This window comes from Pelodiscus sinensis, chromosome 1, assembly GCF_052426305.1.
Source record: "Pelodiscus sinensis isolate ZL-2025 chromosome 1, ASM5242630v1, whole genome shotgun sequence".
Lineage (NCBI taxonomy): Eukaryota > Metazoa > Chordata > Testudines > Trionychidae > Pelodiscus > Pelodiscus sinensis.
The window spans coordinates 53811415-53830739 of record NC_143052.1 but is presented as its reverse complement, the minus strand read 5'-3'; the positions used below and the strand labels follow the sequence as shown (position 1 = coordinate 53830739).

At 38.1% G+C, this 19325-nt stretch overlaps 1 protein-coding gene across 28 annotated transcripts in view; it reads right to left on the bottom strand.

Moving 5' to 3' along the window:
- Window positions 1-19325, bottom strand: part of NRCAM (neuronal cell adhesion molecule) — a 283744-nt gene that overhangs the window by 95312 nt on the left and 169107 nt on the right. For 14 of the 28 annotated variants that reach the window (XR_016349926.1, XM_075929866.2, XM_089779334.1 and 11 more), the window contains 8 exons: window positions 18329-18527; window positions 15313-15330; window positions 11342-11447; window positions 7475-7671; window positions 6446-6568; window positions 4115-4285; window positions 3486-3542; window positions 116-227 (listed from right to left, as the gene is read on the bottom strand). Coding sequence is in view for 27 of the 28 variants with exons in the window: in XM_075929866.2 (XP_075785981.2) it covers window positions 116-227; window positions 3486-3542; window positions 4115-4285; window positions 6446-6568; window positions 7475-7671; window positions 11342-11447; window positions 15313-15330; window positions 18329-18419 (875 nt within the window). In the remaining variant the exon portion in view is untranslated. Of the gene's footprint in view, window positions 1-115; window positions 228-3485; window positions 3543-4114; window positions 4286-6445; window positions 6569-7474; window positions 7672-11341; window positions 11448-13511; window positions 13567-15312; window positions 15331-18328; window positions 18528-19325 lie in introns of all 28 variants that reach the window. The other 14 variants (XM_089779342.1, XM_075929962.2, XM_089779351.1 and 11 more) reach the window with 4 other exon arrangements.

Genomic DNA, 19325 nt, shown 5'->3' with positions numbered 1-19325 from the left:
ATGACATCTAGCATTATGCTATGAGTACTTTCTATGCCTTGATTTTCTTTCTGAAATATTATTCGGTATTTCTACTTTGTATTTAAAAAACACTTTGGCTGAAAAAGCAACTCACAATCCTTCTGCAATGCACTCCAGCAAAAGTACATTTCCCCTCAGTTCCACTTTAGTACTTGTGCTCCCCACTGGAGTTAAAAGTGCTGGTCGTCTCTCTGTCAATGGCTTGGCTGATTAAAAAAATTAGAATAATGAAAATAATCAGAAACATATATTGTAAACATATTTCCCGTCCCAGCAAGAACCCATATGCTTGTAATACATATGAAAGCTGACAAAAACATATGTATAGTCATGTATGATGATAGTGTATTTATTAATATTAAAATATGGGCTTAGTTTCATGCATATGGCCATTTCAGAATTTAGCACAGGTATTTTTCTGTGTATTGTTCAATTTAATTAAAAAATCCTTTTGTAAGAATTGCACAGCTACTAAGGGTTAGGGTTTTGGCCAACATGCTAGACTCTTATGAGGCATTTAATTTTGGACACATACATTAAAAACAGCCAACATGTTTGATATTCTTGCTTAGGCTCTGATGCTGCAATTTGATGGGTTCATACGGACTCTTACATCTGTGAAGAGCTCCATTCACTTCACCTAGGCTCTGCATAGGGGAAGGGGTCCATCTATATGGATCATATTACAGGAATTGCATTCAATAGCTAATGTTTTCTGTACTTCCACCAGTAGTACGAATAAGACACAGAAAAAAACTGAACCAAAGTAAACCTGTTGTATTGAAAAACCATGAGTAACCAGATATATTTCAGTTTAAAATATGCTTTGCTCAGCATCTTCCAGTTCACAAAGAACTTTTCTCATAAACCTCACCCATGTTTTGTCCTTTTAAAATGTAATTTTCATTTGAATGTTTCTGCAAACCTGAACTGTATGATCAATTCCTTTCTCCATGACAATAAAAATTAAATCACATGGCCAATACAAAGTCATACATCTAAACCCAAATTTATATACAGATTACTATATCTGCTTCCACAACCTTTGGGACTTCTTGATTTAATTCAAAGACTATTGCATACTCCATTTTAGAATTTTAATTATACAGAAATCAAATCAAAGTGTTTTCTCAAAATGAACTGTTATAAAAATACTCAAGTACAGGCAGTCCCCGGGTTACGTACAAGATAGGGACTGTAGGTTTGTTCTTAAGTTGAATCTGTATGTAAGTCGGAACTGGCGTCAGCTGCTGCTGAAACTGATCAGTTTCAACCGCGGCTGAATCTGGATGCCAGTTCTGACTTACATACAGATTCAACTTAAGAAACACAGGCGTCCCCAAGTCAGCTGCTGCTGAAACTGATCAGCGGCTGATTCCAGGAAGCCTGGGGCAGAGCAACTCTGCCTCGGGCTTCCTGTAGTCAGCCGCTGGTCAGTTTCAGCAGCGGCTGACTTGGGGACTCCTGGGGCAGAGCAGCTGGGGTGCTGTTGGGTTGCTCCAGTAGCGCGGCTCCTCGGCGGTCCTGGAGCAACCCAGCAGCACCCCAGCTGCTCTGCCCCAGGCGTCCTGATTCAACTGCTGCTGAAACTGACCAGCAACGGCTGAATCAGGACGCCTGGGGCAGAGCAGCTGGGGTGCTGCCGGGTTGGTCCGGAGCGGCACTGCGGGACCAACCCGGCAGCCCCCAGCTGCTCTACCCCTGGGGTAGGCAAGAAAAGCCTGGTCTGCTGGGGGGGGGCACTAGCTGCACCCCCCCCCCCAGGAGACCAGGGAGACGGGGGTGGCGGGACCGCCCAAGTTCTCCACGGCTTTGCTCCGTCTCCCTGCTCTGCTGACCTGGGAGACGCGGAGCAAAGCCGCAGAGCACGCGGGCAGTGGGACAGTCCAGGCGCGCCGTGGCTGTCCCACTGCTGGCGTGCTCTGAGGCTTTGCTTCCCGTCTCCCTGCAGACCAGGCGGCGGCTTTGCTCGGGTGTCCCTGGTCTGCTGGGGGGGTCCAGCAGCTTTGCTGGATCCCCCCAGCAGACCAGGGAGACCGGGAGAAGCTTTTCTCGCCCCGGAGGACACGGGTGGCGACCCGCCGCCCGTGAGTTCCAGGGTGAGAAAAGCCCCGTTCGTAAGTGCGGATCCGATGTAAGTCGGATCCGCGTAAGTCGGGGACTGCCTGTATTCTATCATAATAGTTTAAATCCCAATAGCACAGAGCAGTGATTTGAATCATTATAATAGTCTGCTGTGGTATTTTTTTAAGCTGGATACCAATATAAAGATGTATATGGTTTGTTTATCTGGACATAAAATGTATGTCTAGATTAAGTCATAAAGAACACATTAAAATAATTTTAGGATGTAGTACCTAGAAAACCTCAAATGCTAGTATATGAAATGTGCCCCTTCAGAAGGAAAAGAGACAGAGAAAGGGAAACATAAAAAAGGCCACACTACAGTAAACAATCTGTCCATTTCTTGCACTGAAAAAATCCACTCAAAGCTATGGAAAATCCTGAAAAATTGATTTCTGCTATCTTGGGTCGTGGGCCAATTGAATGGATTTTTAATAACTGCACTATATACATCACTGTATTTGCAAGTCATTATTATGCTATTACATAGAAATCCCACTCTTATGCTGTGTTTAATTTAACTATTATTAGACAATTAAAAGTTGTCATGTTCAGAATTCAATAATTCAGAATTAGTGTCTACAGTACCTCAGATATGGAAAAGGTTTCAAGATAAACACAATAAAATAATAATGATTTCTTACTTATTTTCCACCTATCACATAAAATGTAAAATTCTGGAACCAGACCCTCAGCTGATATAAACTGGTGTATATCCATCAAAGTCAACTGAGCAAAGTAGATTTATACCGGTTGAGGATATGGCCCACAGTGTAAAAAACCAGATCATTCAACATAGGTTCAATTTAAAGGTAATTTAAAAAAAAAATCTAAAATGTTTCTATGAAGTTAATTTTACAAATCTAGTTTTACATTTATTAAACAGATTAAACATGAATGGTATATTAAATAAATTATTAAATATCAAGAGTATATGATAAAATATTTAAAGCTACTATTAATGCTTATGATATAGTATGTGATATTGACTAGTCCCAGTGATAATTAAGATTTCCATTTATCAATGATATTATAAATGATCATAATACGGAAGCAATTAGACAATCTGCAAAATCTGCCAATGTGACTGTACTCATTTGTTGTAAAATTGACTTTTTGTTGTGTATCATATTTTTTACACTACATTAAAATTATTTTAGTTTTTTTAAAGGCTCACACTGTGCAGTCACTTTGTAAAGAGTATATTATCACCAGTACTAATGGATTTATTGATTAGAAATTGGAAAGGGGGATCAAAGGTAAGTAGCCATGAAGGTGAAGTTAGTTAACTAAATTCTACTATGAAAGAGGGAATACCAGTGGGGATCACCAAAACTCACCACTGTAAAAATCAGTGTCACTCAAATTAGCAGATATAGTTTCATTCAATGAATCCACTGAAATAAACAGAATATCATGAAGAATGCATATAAGTGGGGTAAATCAGAGTACTGGGTATTAAACATGAATCTTTATCGCCATGTTTGATTTAACAGTAAAAGCTGAGGGCAATATGTTCTTGCACATGTCTGCTGATTAATTCATTTGAATAATCATGATTGTTATAAACTGGTGTATGCATGTAGAATTGCCAATTTAAAATCAATACTTATCACACTGTAATTTTTAAATAAATAAAACAAAATATAGTTACAAAATATAGGTGATCTGAATGAGAAATATTGAAAAGGAAACATTATATATTTAATGTAAAAATTTAAAGGTGAACCTAGATAGCGAAACAACATGTATTATTTAGGACAGCTCATGTTTTTTAAAATACTTACAAAGAAAACTGGGCATTATTATTTACAAGTTGTATACAATTATTTCTTATTTATTATGATGAAAATAATATTTATGATGAAGGTAATATTTCTCTCACATAAAACCACTTAATTGTAGGTCAGTAAGTGAAAAATCTAGATAAATACAACGTACTTGTATAATTAAGAAAAGTACTGCTTACTTGAAAAAACCTTCACAGAAATAGGTTGCTTCTGTTGTATAGTCTGAGTGTGATTAAATCTTGCATAACAAATATAGTCCTCACGGGTGTCCTGTGGTTTTACATTGGAAAAATAAAGGTCTCCATTCAGACCTTGGGAAACTCTTTCATTTTGAGGCAGTCTTTGGAAAGCTAAGTAAAAATAAGGACACATTTATTTTAATTATAATACATACAGACATATGTGATCTGCGATCTCACGTGAGACCTACCTTTGCCTTTTATAATTGCTCATCCCTTTCTAAGTGCTCTCAGTTGTGTCCCTATCTCTCCTCAAAAATGCATGAGCAAATATAAAACCACAAGAGACAGGCAGACAGCACCAATGGTCTTTACACACACTGCTCATGAGCAGCCTCTCTGCTGGCCTAGCCCTACCTGATGTGGAAATGTGCAGCAGCCTTACTCAAGGAGACTGGATTTTATCCTCACTGAGACACTACACTGTCTGCTGTAATATTTCATAGAATCATAGAATCATAGGACTGGAAGGGACCTCAAGAGGTCATCGAGTCCAGCCCCCGGCCCTCAAGGCAGGACCAAGCTCCACCTACACCATCCCTGACAGATGTCTATCTAACCTGTTCTTAAATATCTCCAGAGAGGGAGATTCCACCACCTCCCTTGGCAATTTATTCCAATATTTGACCACCCTGACAGTTAGGAATTTTTTCCTAATGTCCAATCTAAACCTCCCCTGCTGCACTTTAAGCCCATTACTCCTTGTCCTGTCCTCAGAAACCAAGAGGAACAAATTTTCTCCTTCCTCCTTGTGACACCCTTTTAGATATTTGAAAACCGCTATCATGTCCCCCCTTAATCTTCTTTTTTCCAAACTAAACAAGCCCAGTTCATGAAGCCTGGCTTCATAGGTCATGTTCTCTAGACCTTTAATCATTCTTGTCGCTCTTCTCTGTACCCTTTCCAATTTCTCCACATCTTTCTTGAAATGTGGCGCCCAGAACTGGACACAGTACTCCAACTGAGGCCTAACTAGTGCAGAGTAGAGCGGCAGAATGACTTCACGAGTTTTGCTTACAACACACCTGTTGATACAACCTAGAATCATATTTGCTTTTTTTGCAACAGCATCACACTGTTGACTCATATTCAACTTGTGGTCCACTATGACCCCTAGATCCCTTTCTGCCATGCTCCTTCCTAGACAGTCGCTTCCCATCTTGTATGTATGGAACTGATTGTTCCTTCCTAAGTGGAGCACTTTGCATTTCTCTTTATTAAACCTCATCCTGTTTACCTCTGACCATTTCTCTAACTTGCTAAGGTCATTTTGAATTATGTCCCTATCCTCCAAAGAAGTCGCAACCCCACCCAGTTTGGTATCATCTGCAAACTTAATAAGCGTACTCTCTATTCCAATATCTACATCATTGATGAAGATATTGAACAGTATGGGTCCCAAAACAGACCCTTGAGGAACTCCACTTGTTATCCCTTTCCAGCAGGATTTAGAACCGTTAACAACAACTCTCTGACTACGGTTATCCAGCCAATTATGCACCCACCTTATCGTGGCCCTATCTAAGTTATATTTGCCTAGTTTATCAATAAGAATATCATGCGAGACCGTATCAAATGCCTTACTAAAGTCTAGGTATATGACATCCACCGCTTCTCCCTTATCCACAAGGCTCGTTATCTTATCAAAGAAAGCTATCAGATTAGTTTGGTATGACTTGTTCTTCACAAACCCATGCTGGCTATTCCCTATCACTTTATTACCTTCCAAGTGTTTGCATAGGATTTCCTTAATTACCTGCTCCATTATCTTCCCTGGGACAGACGTTAAACTGACCGGTCTATAGTTTCCTGGGTTGTTCTTATTCCCCTTTTTATAGATGGGCACAATATTTGCCCTTTTCCAGTCTTCTGGAATCTCCCCTGTCTGCCATGATTTTTCAAAGATCATAGCTAAAGGCTCAGATACCTCCTCTATCAGCTCCTTGAGTATCCTGGGATGCATTTCATCAGGACCTGGTGACTTGCTGACATCTAACTTTCCTAAGTGACTTTTAACTTTTTCTTTGTGTATCCTATCATCTAAACTTACCCTCTCTCTGCTTGTATTCACTACGTTAAGCACACCTCCAGACTTCTCAGTGAAGACCGAAACAAAGAAGTCATTGAGCATCTCCGCCATTTCCAAGTTTCCTGTTACTGCTTCTCCCTCCTCACTAAGCAGTGGGCCTTCATAAGTAATGGCAAATTATTCAGAACAGTAATAAAATTGTCAAGAAATGTGTTCTTTATTCAGATATAATAAAAACTTACAATTATCCATCCAAAATATTATAGGTGGTGGTAAGCCAACTGGAGGGCTGCATTGCAGTACTAGGGGATCACCTTCTCGGACATGTTTTGGTTCTATTTTTTCTTTAGTCCACAAGGGGGATCCTGTGGAAAATAATTTTTACATTTACATAAATTTTGGTTTGATAAAGTTCTTATGAAAGAACTATATGTGTAACATAACTTAAAAGGAAATGTCTTTGACATTTACTATACACAGATTATAACTTCTACTTCTGAACAGTTGTTTCCTTTGGGAAAAAAGGGTTCATTATATTATTGTTTATATATTTTAGAGAATCACTGCTTGAATGTAAATAATTAAACAGAAAGGGGTTCTTGTGGGTAATCACTAACATTTGACAAGTTTGATTCTGGATAATGTAGAAAAGCAATGTATACAATTAGAAAAATCAAAGTGAGTCCGTTCGAAAATGGAATGGCATGTGGAGAGATTTAACAAAGACTATAGTAAAAAGAAGAGCAGCTCAAGAAACTACATTTGAGCTCAAGAGCAGTGATGGTTGAAACAAGCTAATATAATAGCACAGTAAATGTTAAGATTTGGGGACAGGAATGTGTTTGTCTCAATATTTCCATGTTAGGACTTTATTTAAAAAAAACCTAATTGCTTTGAAAAAATAGATTTAAAAAAATACTCCACATCAAAGAAATATGTTAAAGATTTAAAATTCTTTTTTCTAATTGTAATGTTTTATACACTGCCCAATTTTAAACATGACAAATGAGTCAGACATACTGAATACCAGGAAAACATTGGGTTTTAACTTACTAAGGAACTTTGGAGAAAATTGGCAGCTTTTCATGCAGTACAGCACTAAACCAGAGTATCAGAAACCGTACAATTACCTTCTAACAAGATCGCTTTGATGATTAAAAAGATGTCTTTTTTTATGAAAGGAAAAAAGAAAATAATTAAACCAAAAATTTCACAGCAAAATGAGTAAGTACAAATATTTCAGTTAGGATTAATGTCAAAGTTACACTTACTAGATGATCGGATAACAATGTTATTGGAAATTGCTGCTCCACGTTCATTCTTTGCTGTACACTGATATATGCCTTCATATGCTTCTGCTTTTCCACCATTCATAATGTTTATTACAAGGGTTCCTGAGTTTGGTTTCACTGTTACCCGTGCATCTTTATCTATATCAAAATGAGTTCCATTACGAGTCCATGAGAAACTAGAATAATAAACACAAGAATAGATTATTAAAGATTTTGAAAAAACAAGAAAAATAACTAGAAAATCTCTTCTAAATAGCATGTAGATGTATGTCCGTAACATAAATAAGAAGAATATTTTTGAATGATTTAACTAGAAAATGAGTAATAAACACATATGGTTTGAGACAAAAGACCTGGCTAGATTAGTTAATAGATGCCATTTTTAACGTCAGCATTTTTATTATATGTTATTTATACTATTACAATTAGAAATTATTATTTATAATATGTATATTATAATAAGGATTATAACAAAGACTGCAATGCTAATCACAGAGAAAAAATTGTTTCATTTTCCACTAAAGCTGATACAGTTAGGTCTGCTAAAATTGATATTGTTAAAAATAGATTAGCATTTCCATTATAAAGCCCATTATTCAAAGGGTTTACAATGGGCCTTTAAGAATTTGCTCTGGGCTAAAATGCGTCATGTAAGATCTCAGCAGGAGATTTTTTAAGTTCCCAGAGTGAATAAAAAGGTAATATTGTGGGACTGATTGTTTTTCACCATTCTAATGCAAACAGTTGTGATTCTACAAATTAAATGTTGCATTCTGCTAGGAAATAACAAATCTCTTAGGCTCTTTTCAGTCTCTCTCAAAACACTAAAAAAAAATAGATCTATAGTATGCCAATCCTACTGCTCTAAAAATGCATTCATAAATACATACTTTCTTACTTCCAAAATACATTGATATAATTCTAGGATCATGTCTATATGGCCTTATCTCATGAGGTTCTGAGCACATACGATCCCTAGTGTAGTCAGTGCGTGTGGCTAATACTCAAAGGTCAGACCTTTAAACGAAAGTCAACCATACACTGCACATTTATATTTGATTACTAGTGAGATTGTTACATATAAATCTAAACACATGCAGTACAAGTGAAATTCAACAAACTCAGGAAGGTTCACACAGCTTCAATTGTGGTATGTCCTCCTACAGTTTGATGGAAAAGGAGAGTTTCTGTAATCTATGAGCATCACAAGTAGAAGGCAGATGGAGCTCAATTTTACCTTCAGATAGATAGGTGTGGAAGGCGCAACATAGGTGCTTGAACTTGGGATAACAAGATCTAAAAGTATGAGCTCAAGCTAGAAAGACAGGTTAGCTACAGGCAGTAGCACACTCAGAAGCCTCCATCTATGGTTTAGTCAATAGCAGGTGACAAAGAGGCACACTTTGCATTAACATGAGTTACACTCTCTCCCTAACTGAGAAAGTTCACAGCTAAATACAGAGATCCATAGCCATGCTCATTCCCACTTGTGGCTGCAGGGATCTAATCCAGAACCACTTGATCTAAAAGGTGAACCTCTGCTGTTTGACCTAATGGATCAAGTCAATTAGCTCAATCAAAAAAAATTGGTCACATGGTGCCTATGAAAATATAACTAAGATCAGGTTGCCCCCTCCCCACCTTTGGAAAATGCACTTCACAAACTACAATAAACATTAAAAATTCATCATCTCACTTAACACAGAGTTTTTAGAGAATGTCATTACCTCTGTTAAAATAAGAAATCCTGGTGCTGTATTAATTCTAGACATGCAACTGCACCTCTACAACAGGGATGACATTAAAAACATCTGACTTTAAAAACAATGAGCGCACAACAGAGAAAATCACTTGGCTCTCAATTCTGGTGTCCAGATTACAGCTGCTCCCAGTCGTCAGAAGGAACAACTGCATGAAAAGTCCTGCTGACCCATGGGTTGGAGTATGCTCAATGAGCTCTGTGGCACTAGGTTATACTATGTAAGTGGAGCATGCTCAGTACACAAAATGTTTGGTAAATTTTACTCCTAACCTCTATCAAATTTCTGCTACACGTGTACAAATGGCAATTTTCAGAGGTTTATAATTTGAACAAATTTAGGTGAATTTTCATGAGGACACCAAACAGAACCCTTTCTTTGATCCCAGAGTTACATAATGGAATATTTTCAAGATCTCTCTCTAAAAACTGGAGGGAATTATAACTTCTCAACAAAAGTTGTTAGTTTTTTTAACTTTGGTGAAACAATGTATTTTTGCCTAACCTCATTTTAGAAAATAGCTGAACTCTTTCTACTGAAATTTCAGCCAGAATGATTAAAAATGGGCAAAGTTATAAGCAACTGAAAACTGGGTTTTATAATGGATTTTATTGGGAAACTAACTATAGGGATCACCATCACTTCTGTCTCTAACATAAATATGAGTAATATGAAAGCTATAAAATAAACCTAGAAAATCAAGGACACTCAAGTTAACTTGACTCAATGCCTTTGCTCACTGCATTTTCCATTGTTATTTCAAACTTTTGTTTGTAAAAGTGAACAATTTAGAAATTATGGACTACAGGCAGTCCCCGGGTTACGTACAAGATAGGGACTGTAGGTTTGTACTTAAGTCAAATTTGTACTTAAGTCGGAACTGGCGTCCAGATTCAGCCGCTGCTGAATCTGGACACCTGGGACAGAGCAGCTGGGGCGCTGCCGTGTAGGTCTCCGCAGCGCTGCACCTCAAACTGAAACTGATCAGCAGCAGCTGAATCAGGACACCTGGGTTGGTCCAGTAGCGCCGCTCCTCGGCGTTGCGGGACCAACCGCCAGGGCCCCAGCTGCTCTACCACAGGTGTCTGTGAGAAAAGCCTAGTCTGCTGGGGGGGGGGGGGGCGGCACTAGCTGCGCCCCCGCCCCCCAGCAGACCATGGAGACACGGGCGGCGGGACCAAGACGTGCCGCGGTGCCGCAGCCCGGGTCCTCCGCAGCTTTGCTCCGCGTCTCCTTGGTCTGCTGGGGGGGCCCACCAACAGACCAGGGAGACACGGAGCAAAGCCGCGGAGGACCTGGACGGCGAGAGCGCCCAGATGCGCCGCGGTCCCGTCCAGCAGACCAGGGAGACGCGGAGCAGTTTTTCTCGCCCCAGAGGATGCGGGTGGCGGGACCTCGGCGCGTCTGGGCGGTCCCGCCGCTCGCGTCCTCCGGGGCGAGAAAAGCCCCGTTCGTAAGTACAGATCCGACATAAGTCGGATCCGCGTAACTCGGGGACTGCCTGTATATCAATCAAGCAAAGAATGATGCAGGCTGTGCATTAATTTGAGACCCTGCCACCCCCTCTTTCAGCCTTGTGCTCAGAAACCAGCTGCATTTTAGGAATTCCACCATGCCATCCAAGGGCTGAAAGTGATAAAACCTGTGCTTTGGTATGCCTTGTAATGCTTCCTGCGTAAAGCTGCGTATCCCTTCAAAGTAATGATCACTTTTGTTGATTGTCCTACAGAAAACTTTTAAGAGGACATTTCAAAATTTAATGCTATGCATTTTTAGAATGTAAACTGGATATTGTTCAGTTCAGTGGCCTCAGGACTTCTATGTGAAGGGCTCACTTAATGCTATTATTATTATGATTACAAAAATAACAAGGACAGTAAGCATAAGCCCTGATTTGTTGTCATTAATTTACATTAAAGCTGTGTGCTAGTCTAGAAAATTACTTCATTTCCTCTGAGTTTTCATATTTGTTATTCTAGATTTTCCACAGTATTTCTGTTAACAGCAAAAAATAAAATAAAATAAAATAAAATAAAATAAAATAAAATAAAATAAAATTAAATTAAAATAAAATAAAATTACTAACCTAGGAGGTGGCTTTCCTTTTGCTTCACACTGTATTACAATATTCTCTCGTGGGTCAACAATGTAGTTTTTTGGAGACTGATGAGTTATTGTTGGAGGCTGTGATACTTAATTGTAGAACATAATTAAGAAATATTAAGAAACAATGATATTTTCAAGTTACCAACACACCAGTTTTATAGGAAGAAAAGACAAAACGAGCAAGAAAACACCTGTATTAAAGTATCCTTTGCATTCAAAAGGCAGGGTGCTCTACTGTTGTAAATCCGGTTAGCTATATTCACTTTAATGAAGTTGTGCAGATTTACCACAAATGAAGACCTTTCCCAAATCATTTTAATGGATATTTTAATATACTACAGATCTCATTCAATATTTGTGAAGCCAAAGGACACCTGAATCCGTAATGCCAACAACTATTTCAAAACAAACAAATAAGAGCCCAAACATAAAAAGAGCCTCTGTTCAGTGTACTCAAACCAATCAAAAGCGATGTACATTATTTTCAGTTTATAAGCACTGAGGATGTGTTTCAGACACTCCAAGTAGGAGTCCACTCCACATTAAATTTCAGAGGTATCATGGCTAATTTATATTTGAGGTATTATTTAATGACAGCTACATTTCAGGAGTAAAATAATTTTTGCATATATTTGTACCTCAAAGTTTGGCTATTCCTTAAGTGTTGAAAAAATAAGTATATCCACTGAGGAGGGAATGAAACAGATATTGAGAGAATTAGGAATATGGATGTATTAAAAATAGCAGTTGGGAAAATTTCTTTTTATTCTCTTAGGGTACATTTAGACTATGTGCTTCTTTTGATAGAAGCTTTTTCGAAATAATATTTCGAAAAAGCTTCTTTCGAAAGAGATCATTGAGACAGCCACCACTTTTTTCAAAAAAGCGATCTGCTTTTTCGAAAGAGAGCACCCATGCAATATGGATGCTCTTTTTCGAAAAAGCCCTGTTTGCCTTCAAGAACACCTTTTTTCAAAAGAGTTCTTTCGAAAAAGGCGTTCTTCCTTGTAAAATGAGGTTTACTGCCATTGAAAAAACTGCTGCATTCTTTCGATTTAATTTCAAAAGAACGCAGTGGCAGTCTAAATGCAAGTGACTTTTTTTTGAAAAAAAAAAAAGCCACTTTTTTCGAAAAAACCCTATAGTCTAGACATGGCCTTAGTATTGAAGAAACTAAAACTGATTTTGCATTTTCTACCTTTTTCATAAAATAAGGAACAGCCATTTTGCTGAATTGTCCAAGGATGAACAAGAAATTTCAGGGTCAGTGAAGTGCTCAAGACTGATTGGCATGGCTTGAAAATCATTCCCCAGGTAAAGGAATTGGTGCCAATTTATGTAATTTGCAATCATTTACCACTGACTGGACCTCTCTTTGCACAGAATGGAATGCAAAATTTCATGACCAAAAAAAAAAGAGTTGCAGACAGTGCCAATCAATGTCTCACTGCATATCTCATTTTCAATCTGTTTTGCACTACAGTGGCAGTCAGCGTACCATTACAGTAGTTCAGAGTTCTATCGCTGAATATGTTCAGCTTAAATAAAGTCCATGATATCTCTCGGGCTGTGATTTTCCTCACATATTCTGCTTTCTTCCCCAAATAAATTCCTCTGAAAAAAATAAATTATTGTGCACAAATGCATCTACTCCTCAGACTACAATTAATCACTGAACTATCTGAACTAATATGTCCGGGTATCGTCATGAACCCCTCAGATGGGTAAAAAATATCATTGACAAAAACATTCACCATAAAGTTTCTCTGGGACCACTTCCTGGTGTAAGGATTGTAGCGCTGTGGCCTCAGATCGTGCTAACTATGCTGCAGGGAGTTGTAAAACAACTAGGCATGGTTTTCCAGCTGGTTAGTACCTCAAAATTAGAAGAACTCTTAGGAAAAAATGGTCCTGATCCTATCTACGGGAGTTGAGAGTGCTCAGCTTCTCACAATAATTTATCAAGTACTGGCTCTTAACTACCACACTGATAGGAAGAAACCAAAATTCTCAGAGCAGAACTTGGGCCAATCTTTTTCCGCAAATTTTGGAAACTTTCATTGACTAATTACAAATGCACATTTCTCTATTTGACTAGCTAATACATATCTTGAAAAGAGAAAGAGAAATGATTTCACAAAGGGACTAACCATTCCAGGAGATACTTCCCAGTGGGCTACAGTGGGAGTTGCACATACCCATCTCCTGAAATAAAAAGGTACCAGATCTTTTCAGTATCAATGAAAAAAATGACTATTTAGCCTTTACAAATTCACTGTATCTTGCATTTAGTTAGGCTTCACAGCTTTCTGACCTGACTAAGCAAATGACTAGCAAGAGCAATTTAATGAGAAAACATAACTAAATGTTGCAGAAATCTTGATTAGCATCCTCATGCAAATTCTATAAATTTTGCCAGCTAGTAAATGGGTATTGCCCAATCTGCTTTAGACATAGCCAGATGCAAAATTTGCATCCCTAGTTCAGGACCGTCTCCTTCCCAATAACTAGGTGTGTTGGGATATCAGATTGGCCCATTAAAGAAAAAATTCAGCTATAAAGCTGAGTTTTATATTATGGGTATTTCCTATCCTCAAATTTCCAATGAGCTTACTGCTGTGCAGAAACAAGTGGCAGTCTTAAAGGAACTATACATAGGAAATGGTGGAACAGCCAGGGGGACATGTTCAAATACCATTGTATAATACCCAAACAGAACAGAACAAATCCTGCAGGGTTCGCATTTCCTTTCCTCACTGCAGACAGAAAAGTGACTGCGTGGTTATTTTCCCAGGATAATAACTTCTTCAAATGTTCCTGTGGAGGAGCAATCAGAAGCTAATTCTTTTTCCCTCTGTGGAACAGTTTTCAGGTCCAGAACAACCAGGCTATGTCTACATTGGCAAGATTTTGTGCAAATACTTTTTAATGCAAGAGTTTTTGCGTTAGATTATTTGTGCAAGAGAGCGTCTACACTGGCATGTGCCTTTGCGCAAGAGATGTGCTTTTGCACAAGAACATCCGTACCAGCGTAGACGCTCTCTTGCGCAAGAAAGCTCCGGGCTTTCTTGCACAAGAAATTCATGTTGCCTGTCTACACTGGCTTCTTGTGCAAGAACAGTTGCTCAAGAGGGCTTTTTTCTGAGCGGGAGCATCATAGTTCTTGTGCAAGAAGCACTGATTTCACACATTAGAACGTCAGTGTTCTTGCGCAAGAACTCGTGGCCAGTGTAGACAGGCAGCATGTTTTTGTGCAAAAGCGGCCGCTTTGGCGCAAGATTGTGCCAATGTAGACACAGCCCCAATGTTCTAGGATAGTAAAAGAGGTTTGAAAAGGGGTTTAATCTGAACACTATTTATAACACTATATTGATAGGACCTTATGCACATAAGACCTCAATCCCCCATTAAGATCTGCAAACATTCAAGCCTATGTGAAGTCCTATTGTATTTGAACTCACTCGATTCAAAATGGGCATAATGGCTGTACTAGTGGTGTATCCTGAAGTAATATTGGACCTAGTTAATTCACTTTATGCACTGTTAAGAAAGACATAAAAATCTCTCCACCTTCAGAGGTATAAAAAAGATATATATTGTCCCTGCCTTATATATACACACATCTCAATGAATTCAGTTTAACCAAAAGTGTTTACTCCTGAAAGTAGTAAAAACAAATTGCTTAACAACTAGTAAGGCTCTTAATGTTCAGGTAAAGTAAAAATCAAACAGTGTTTGAATGTTTATTTTATAAAATAAACTGACAGGTATACAATAGTATTTTCTTTCCATTGCATGCACAAATCATTTAGCCACAGCAAACACAATAGTGAACAAATACAAGATCCACATTTTTTGGACATCAAACTCAATGCTCAGCAAAATAAGTATTAATTATAAGCAGCACACATTTTATTTTGCACTCTTCTATTTTTAAAAACATAAACTTACATTCTTTGAGAAGTATTGCTTTTCCCCCCCATCAGAATCAGCAGGTGAATGGGCAAACAAAGATTAAAGAAAACCATTTGTTAGTTAGAAGAAATTTAGCGTCTGAGAGAGGGAAGGTAAGTATCTCTGACAGATACATGATCTTCTACAAAGAGAACATTTACCAACATTACCACACAGTAGTAGCTGAAATACTAAAAATGTCCATTGTGTCAGGAAATACTACAGTATCTCAGATTCTACTGTACAGGAAACTGCTCTGAAATGTTCACTTTTTAACAGAAACCATGCTATGAGTAACATTGACCTAAAAAGAACATAGAACATTGATTCAAAAGTACTGAGGAGGTAGGACATCAGAATTAATAGAGTGTAATGGCGCTCACACTGCAGCCAAAATCAATCTACTCATTTGATCATTTGGAAGTACAAAGGAAACGCTTAAGGCTACAATAACTCTTACAAAGACAAAAGCTTCTGACTCTATTCCACAGACATGCAATTACTTTCAGTTTGAAAAATAACGGAAAACCACAATTAATCTTCATTGTCATGTGGTATAGCATATGATCTCATCTTCCTTCCAGTTACTTTGCATATGGTCCCATCATAAATAATATTTCAGAGAATGAAAAGACTAAAACTACCTGTTGCTAGCTATGCTGTTGATCATCCATTGGTCATAATAAGATAAATGAGAACTTTCTAATTATTTTAACCATTATTTATCAAAACAATAATTTAGCTATAGACATTTGTTTTCTTTGTTAATGGATACTTGTCTGTATCAACTGAAAAGTATCTGCCTTTGTACTATGTGTTCAAACAGAACTATAGAGACCAAGGTAGGAGGGCATACTGCTTGTATTGTTAAAAGCTGGCATGATATAGGGAAGAGGTCCACTGGTGCTATCTATAGGGGGCAAGATAATTAATATAAGGAAATGCTTTTACTGACTTTCATGTGCCCAGATACCAATGTGGTGGGCGCATTAAAATCATTCAAATAAATGATTATATATTTCAAACTTATGAACAGGTTTGAATTACTTTTCATTTTATTCTGTAAAGTTGAAGATACAGGGAAACAAATTCAATTTACAAATTCTTGTGTTTTGTATCTTGTAATAAAAAACAAATCACAGTGTAGTGGGTTAGTAAAATAGAGCTGTAGGAGCATTTACAAATCAAGTTTCATTTAGCTATACTGATCTTGTAGCAGAAATGAAAGTCATTAGTTTGAAATATTGGGGAAACCTATGAAAAACACAAATGCTTGCAATTTAATATTGTTATTAAAGAACAAAAGCAATTACAGTAGTAGATATATAGATATGTGCATGGAAGATGATAATTTGGAGATGCTCCATCATAAGATACAGAATTATAAACACAGGACTTTAGTGATGTGCTTTGGAAGCTGGGAAGCTGGGATTATTGCTTAATGAACCCCATGATCATTTTGTGGTGTCAGAAGTGCTGAATGAGAAGGAAACTCTGCAGTCATTTTAAAGTTAACTCCTGTGTTTGCAACTGAAAGCGGAGGCAAGGGGAATGTGTGGAGCAGCAAACGAAGAAGAACAAAGGCTTTTCTATATATTTTATGAACACAATAGTAGCTTGACTAGCTTAAGAAAGGGAAAGAAACCAAAAAAAAGATGTTGCAACCTCCATTCAGTCTGCAATTGTCAGGCAATGTTGCCGAGAAGTGGAAAACATTCCAGCAGAAATCCGAATTGTATTTAGCAGCTATAAGGCAGAGGAGAAAAATGATAAAGTGAAATCCTCAGTTGCGTTTGCATATTGTTTGTGGAGGAAGCATTGGATATTTATAACAACTTGTAGTTTTAAGAATATGAAAAATCATGAAGTAAAATAAAATACTAACAATTTCAGGAATTTTGCATGCCCAAAGGGAATGAGATCTTTGAGAAAGACACATTTTATATGTATGCAAAAAAACTGATGACATGGTAGAGCAATATATATTATTTTGTATATTTAAGGAAATTCAGTACAACCTGTTACTTTGGTGAGTTGATAGAGTATCTGCTTAGAAGCTGGATAATCTGAGGCATTAAAAACAATATGTTAAAGGAGAGACTTCTCCATGAAGAAGCTTTAACATTAGAAAAAGTTGTCCAAAGGTACACGGCAGCAGAAACTGTGAAAGCAAAAGCCAGAGAGCTGAACTCACCAGAAGGGATTATCCAAGTACTGAATACAAAATAATATAGTCAGAATAGGTCAAATCAAAAAGTGGAACCACTCACTGTAAAAGGCACTGGTAGGAAGAAGAGTGAATACAAATGGTTATGCGGAAGGTGTGGATCACAGCAAGGTCTCAATGTGTAGCTTTTGTGAAATTCTTGCCATAAATCCAGGGAAAATTATTATTTTGCAAAATTCCCCAGATCCCAAATGCAGAAAAGTCAAGTGCGGTGAGTTGAGGTTGAGGAGTTTTCCACAGACAGCAAAGAGACAGCAAAATGCAAATCCCTAACACAAAAAACATCCTCTATCAAATTTTAAGTGCTTACTCCATTGCATGGAGATATTAGATTTTCCTGAAGAAAAAGGTTACCAATTTTTTAATATGAGAAAACAATGCATTTTTCTCTAGGCTTGTTCTTGTAAATGACTGAACTGTTTTGGTTAAAATAAAATTCAGCTGAAATGGTCAAAGTTTGTCAAAGTTATAAACCACTGAAGACAGGGTGTTATATTGTGAAGTTTAGGGGAAACCTTAATAATAGACACTGATACCAGCATTACCTGTCCTATAACAGACACTTTCAGAAAAGTGTGATAATTATGGAAATGTTCTGTCAGATACTCTCAGGCTAATTATGCAAGCCATTTTATTTGTACATTTTTTTAAAAACATCATAAATTGAATGCAAACAATGATAAAAATGTTTTGATACATAGGTTGCTCCTTCATTCTCAATGTTTGACTTTAGATGTTGTCATTATCTTCCATTATAACATGATTGTTTCAGAAGTTAATACTTACGATCAAGAGGTACTTCCAATGCAGCAATCATCTGGCTCAGAAATAGAATCAAGGAAGCTCTGCTTGCAGGTGTGCTTTTTTTTGTCATCATTATTTTAAAGATGGGTTAGTTAACTTCTGCTGAGAAAAACAAGCCCAACTTTCTTTTCTTCTTACCAAATGAGATGTTGGAATAGTTATGTAAATGTAACCAAGAAGCCTAAAAGGGCAGAGTAAGAGAATAATAATGTTACAACTCTACAGAGATGTCCCATCAGTAGAGAATTAGTTATATTCTACCATATATTATACTTAGGACTAAGAGTCCAGTATCCTGTCTGCTGACAGTGGCCAATTCCAGATGCCCCAGAGAGAGCGAATACAACTGGAAATCATGAAGTGACCCCTCCCCTGTCATCCATTTCCAGACAAACAGTGGCGAGGGACACCATTCCTACCCATTCTGGCTAATAGCCATTGATGGACCTAGGCTTAGGTCCATAATCTAGGATTATGTTTATACTACAAGGTTTCTTTTGGAAAAACGATAGTTTTTCCAAAAAACATTCAATTACATCCACACTGCAATCATGTTCTTTCGATAGAAAATTGAAAGAACAGAGGGGTTTTCCCGGGTTTGGTAATCCTCTTTTGGAAAAAGGTGTGTGTTGACGGGGAAGAGGGTTTTCTTTTGAAAGAAGAGGCCTCCAAGAAAAAGCACAGGTGTCCTGGTGACCACTCCATCCAAAGTAATCACAACTCTACAGTTCCTGTCTCCTGGCCCCTCTTAAAGCTGCAGGCACCCTGGACAATCCTTGTGGCAGGAAGTCGGCCCTGGGAGCAGTACCTGACCGTGTGGCTCTCCCTGATACCCAGAATATCAGCAATGGCCGAGCCACAAGCCCCCTGCAACCTCCCTGGTCCTCACAGGGAGCAGCCCCACAGCTCCCAGGACCCACCCAGGAGGACAAGAGGCGGGCACCCTCCTTGTCCAGAGCGGAGATCCTGTCCCTCCTTG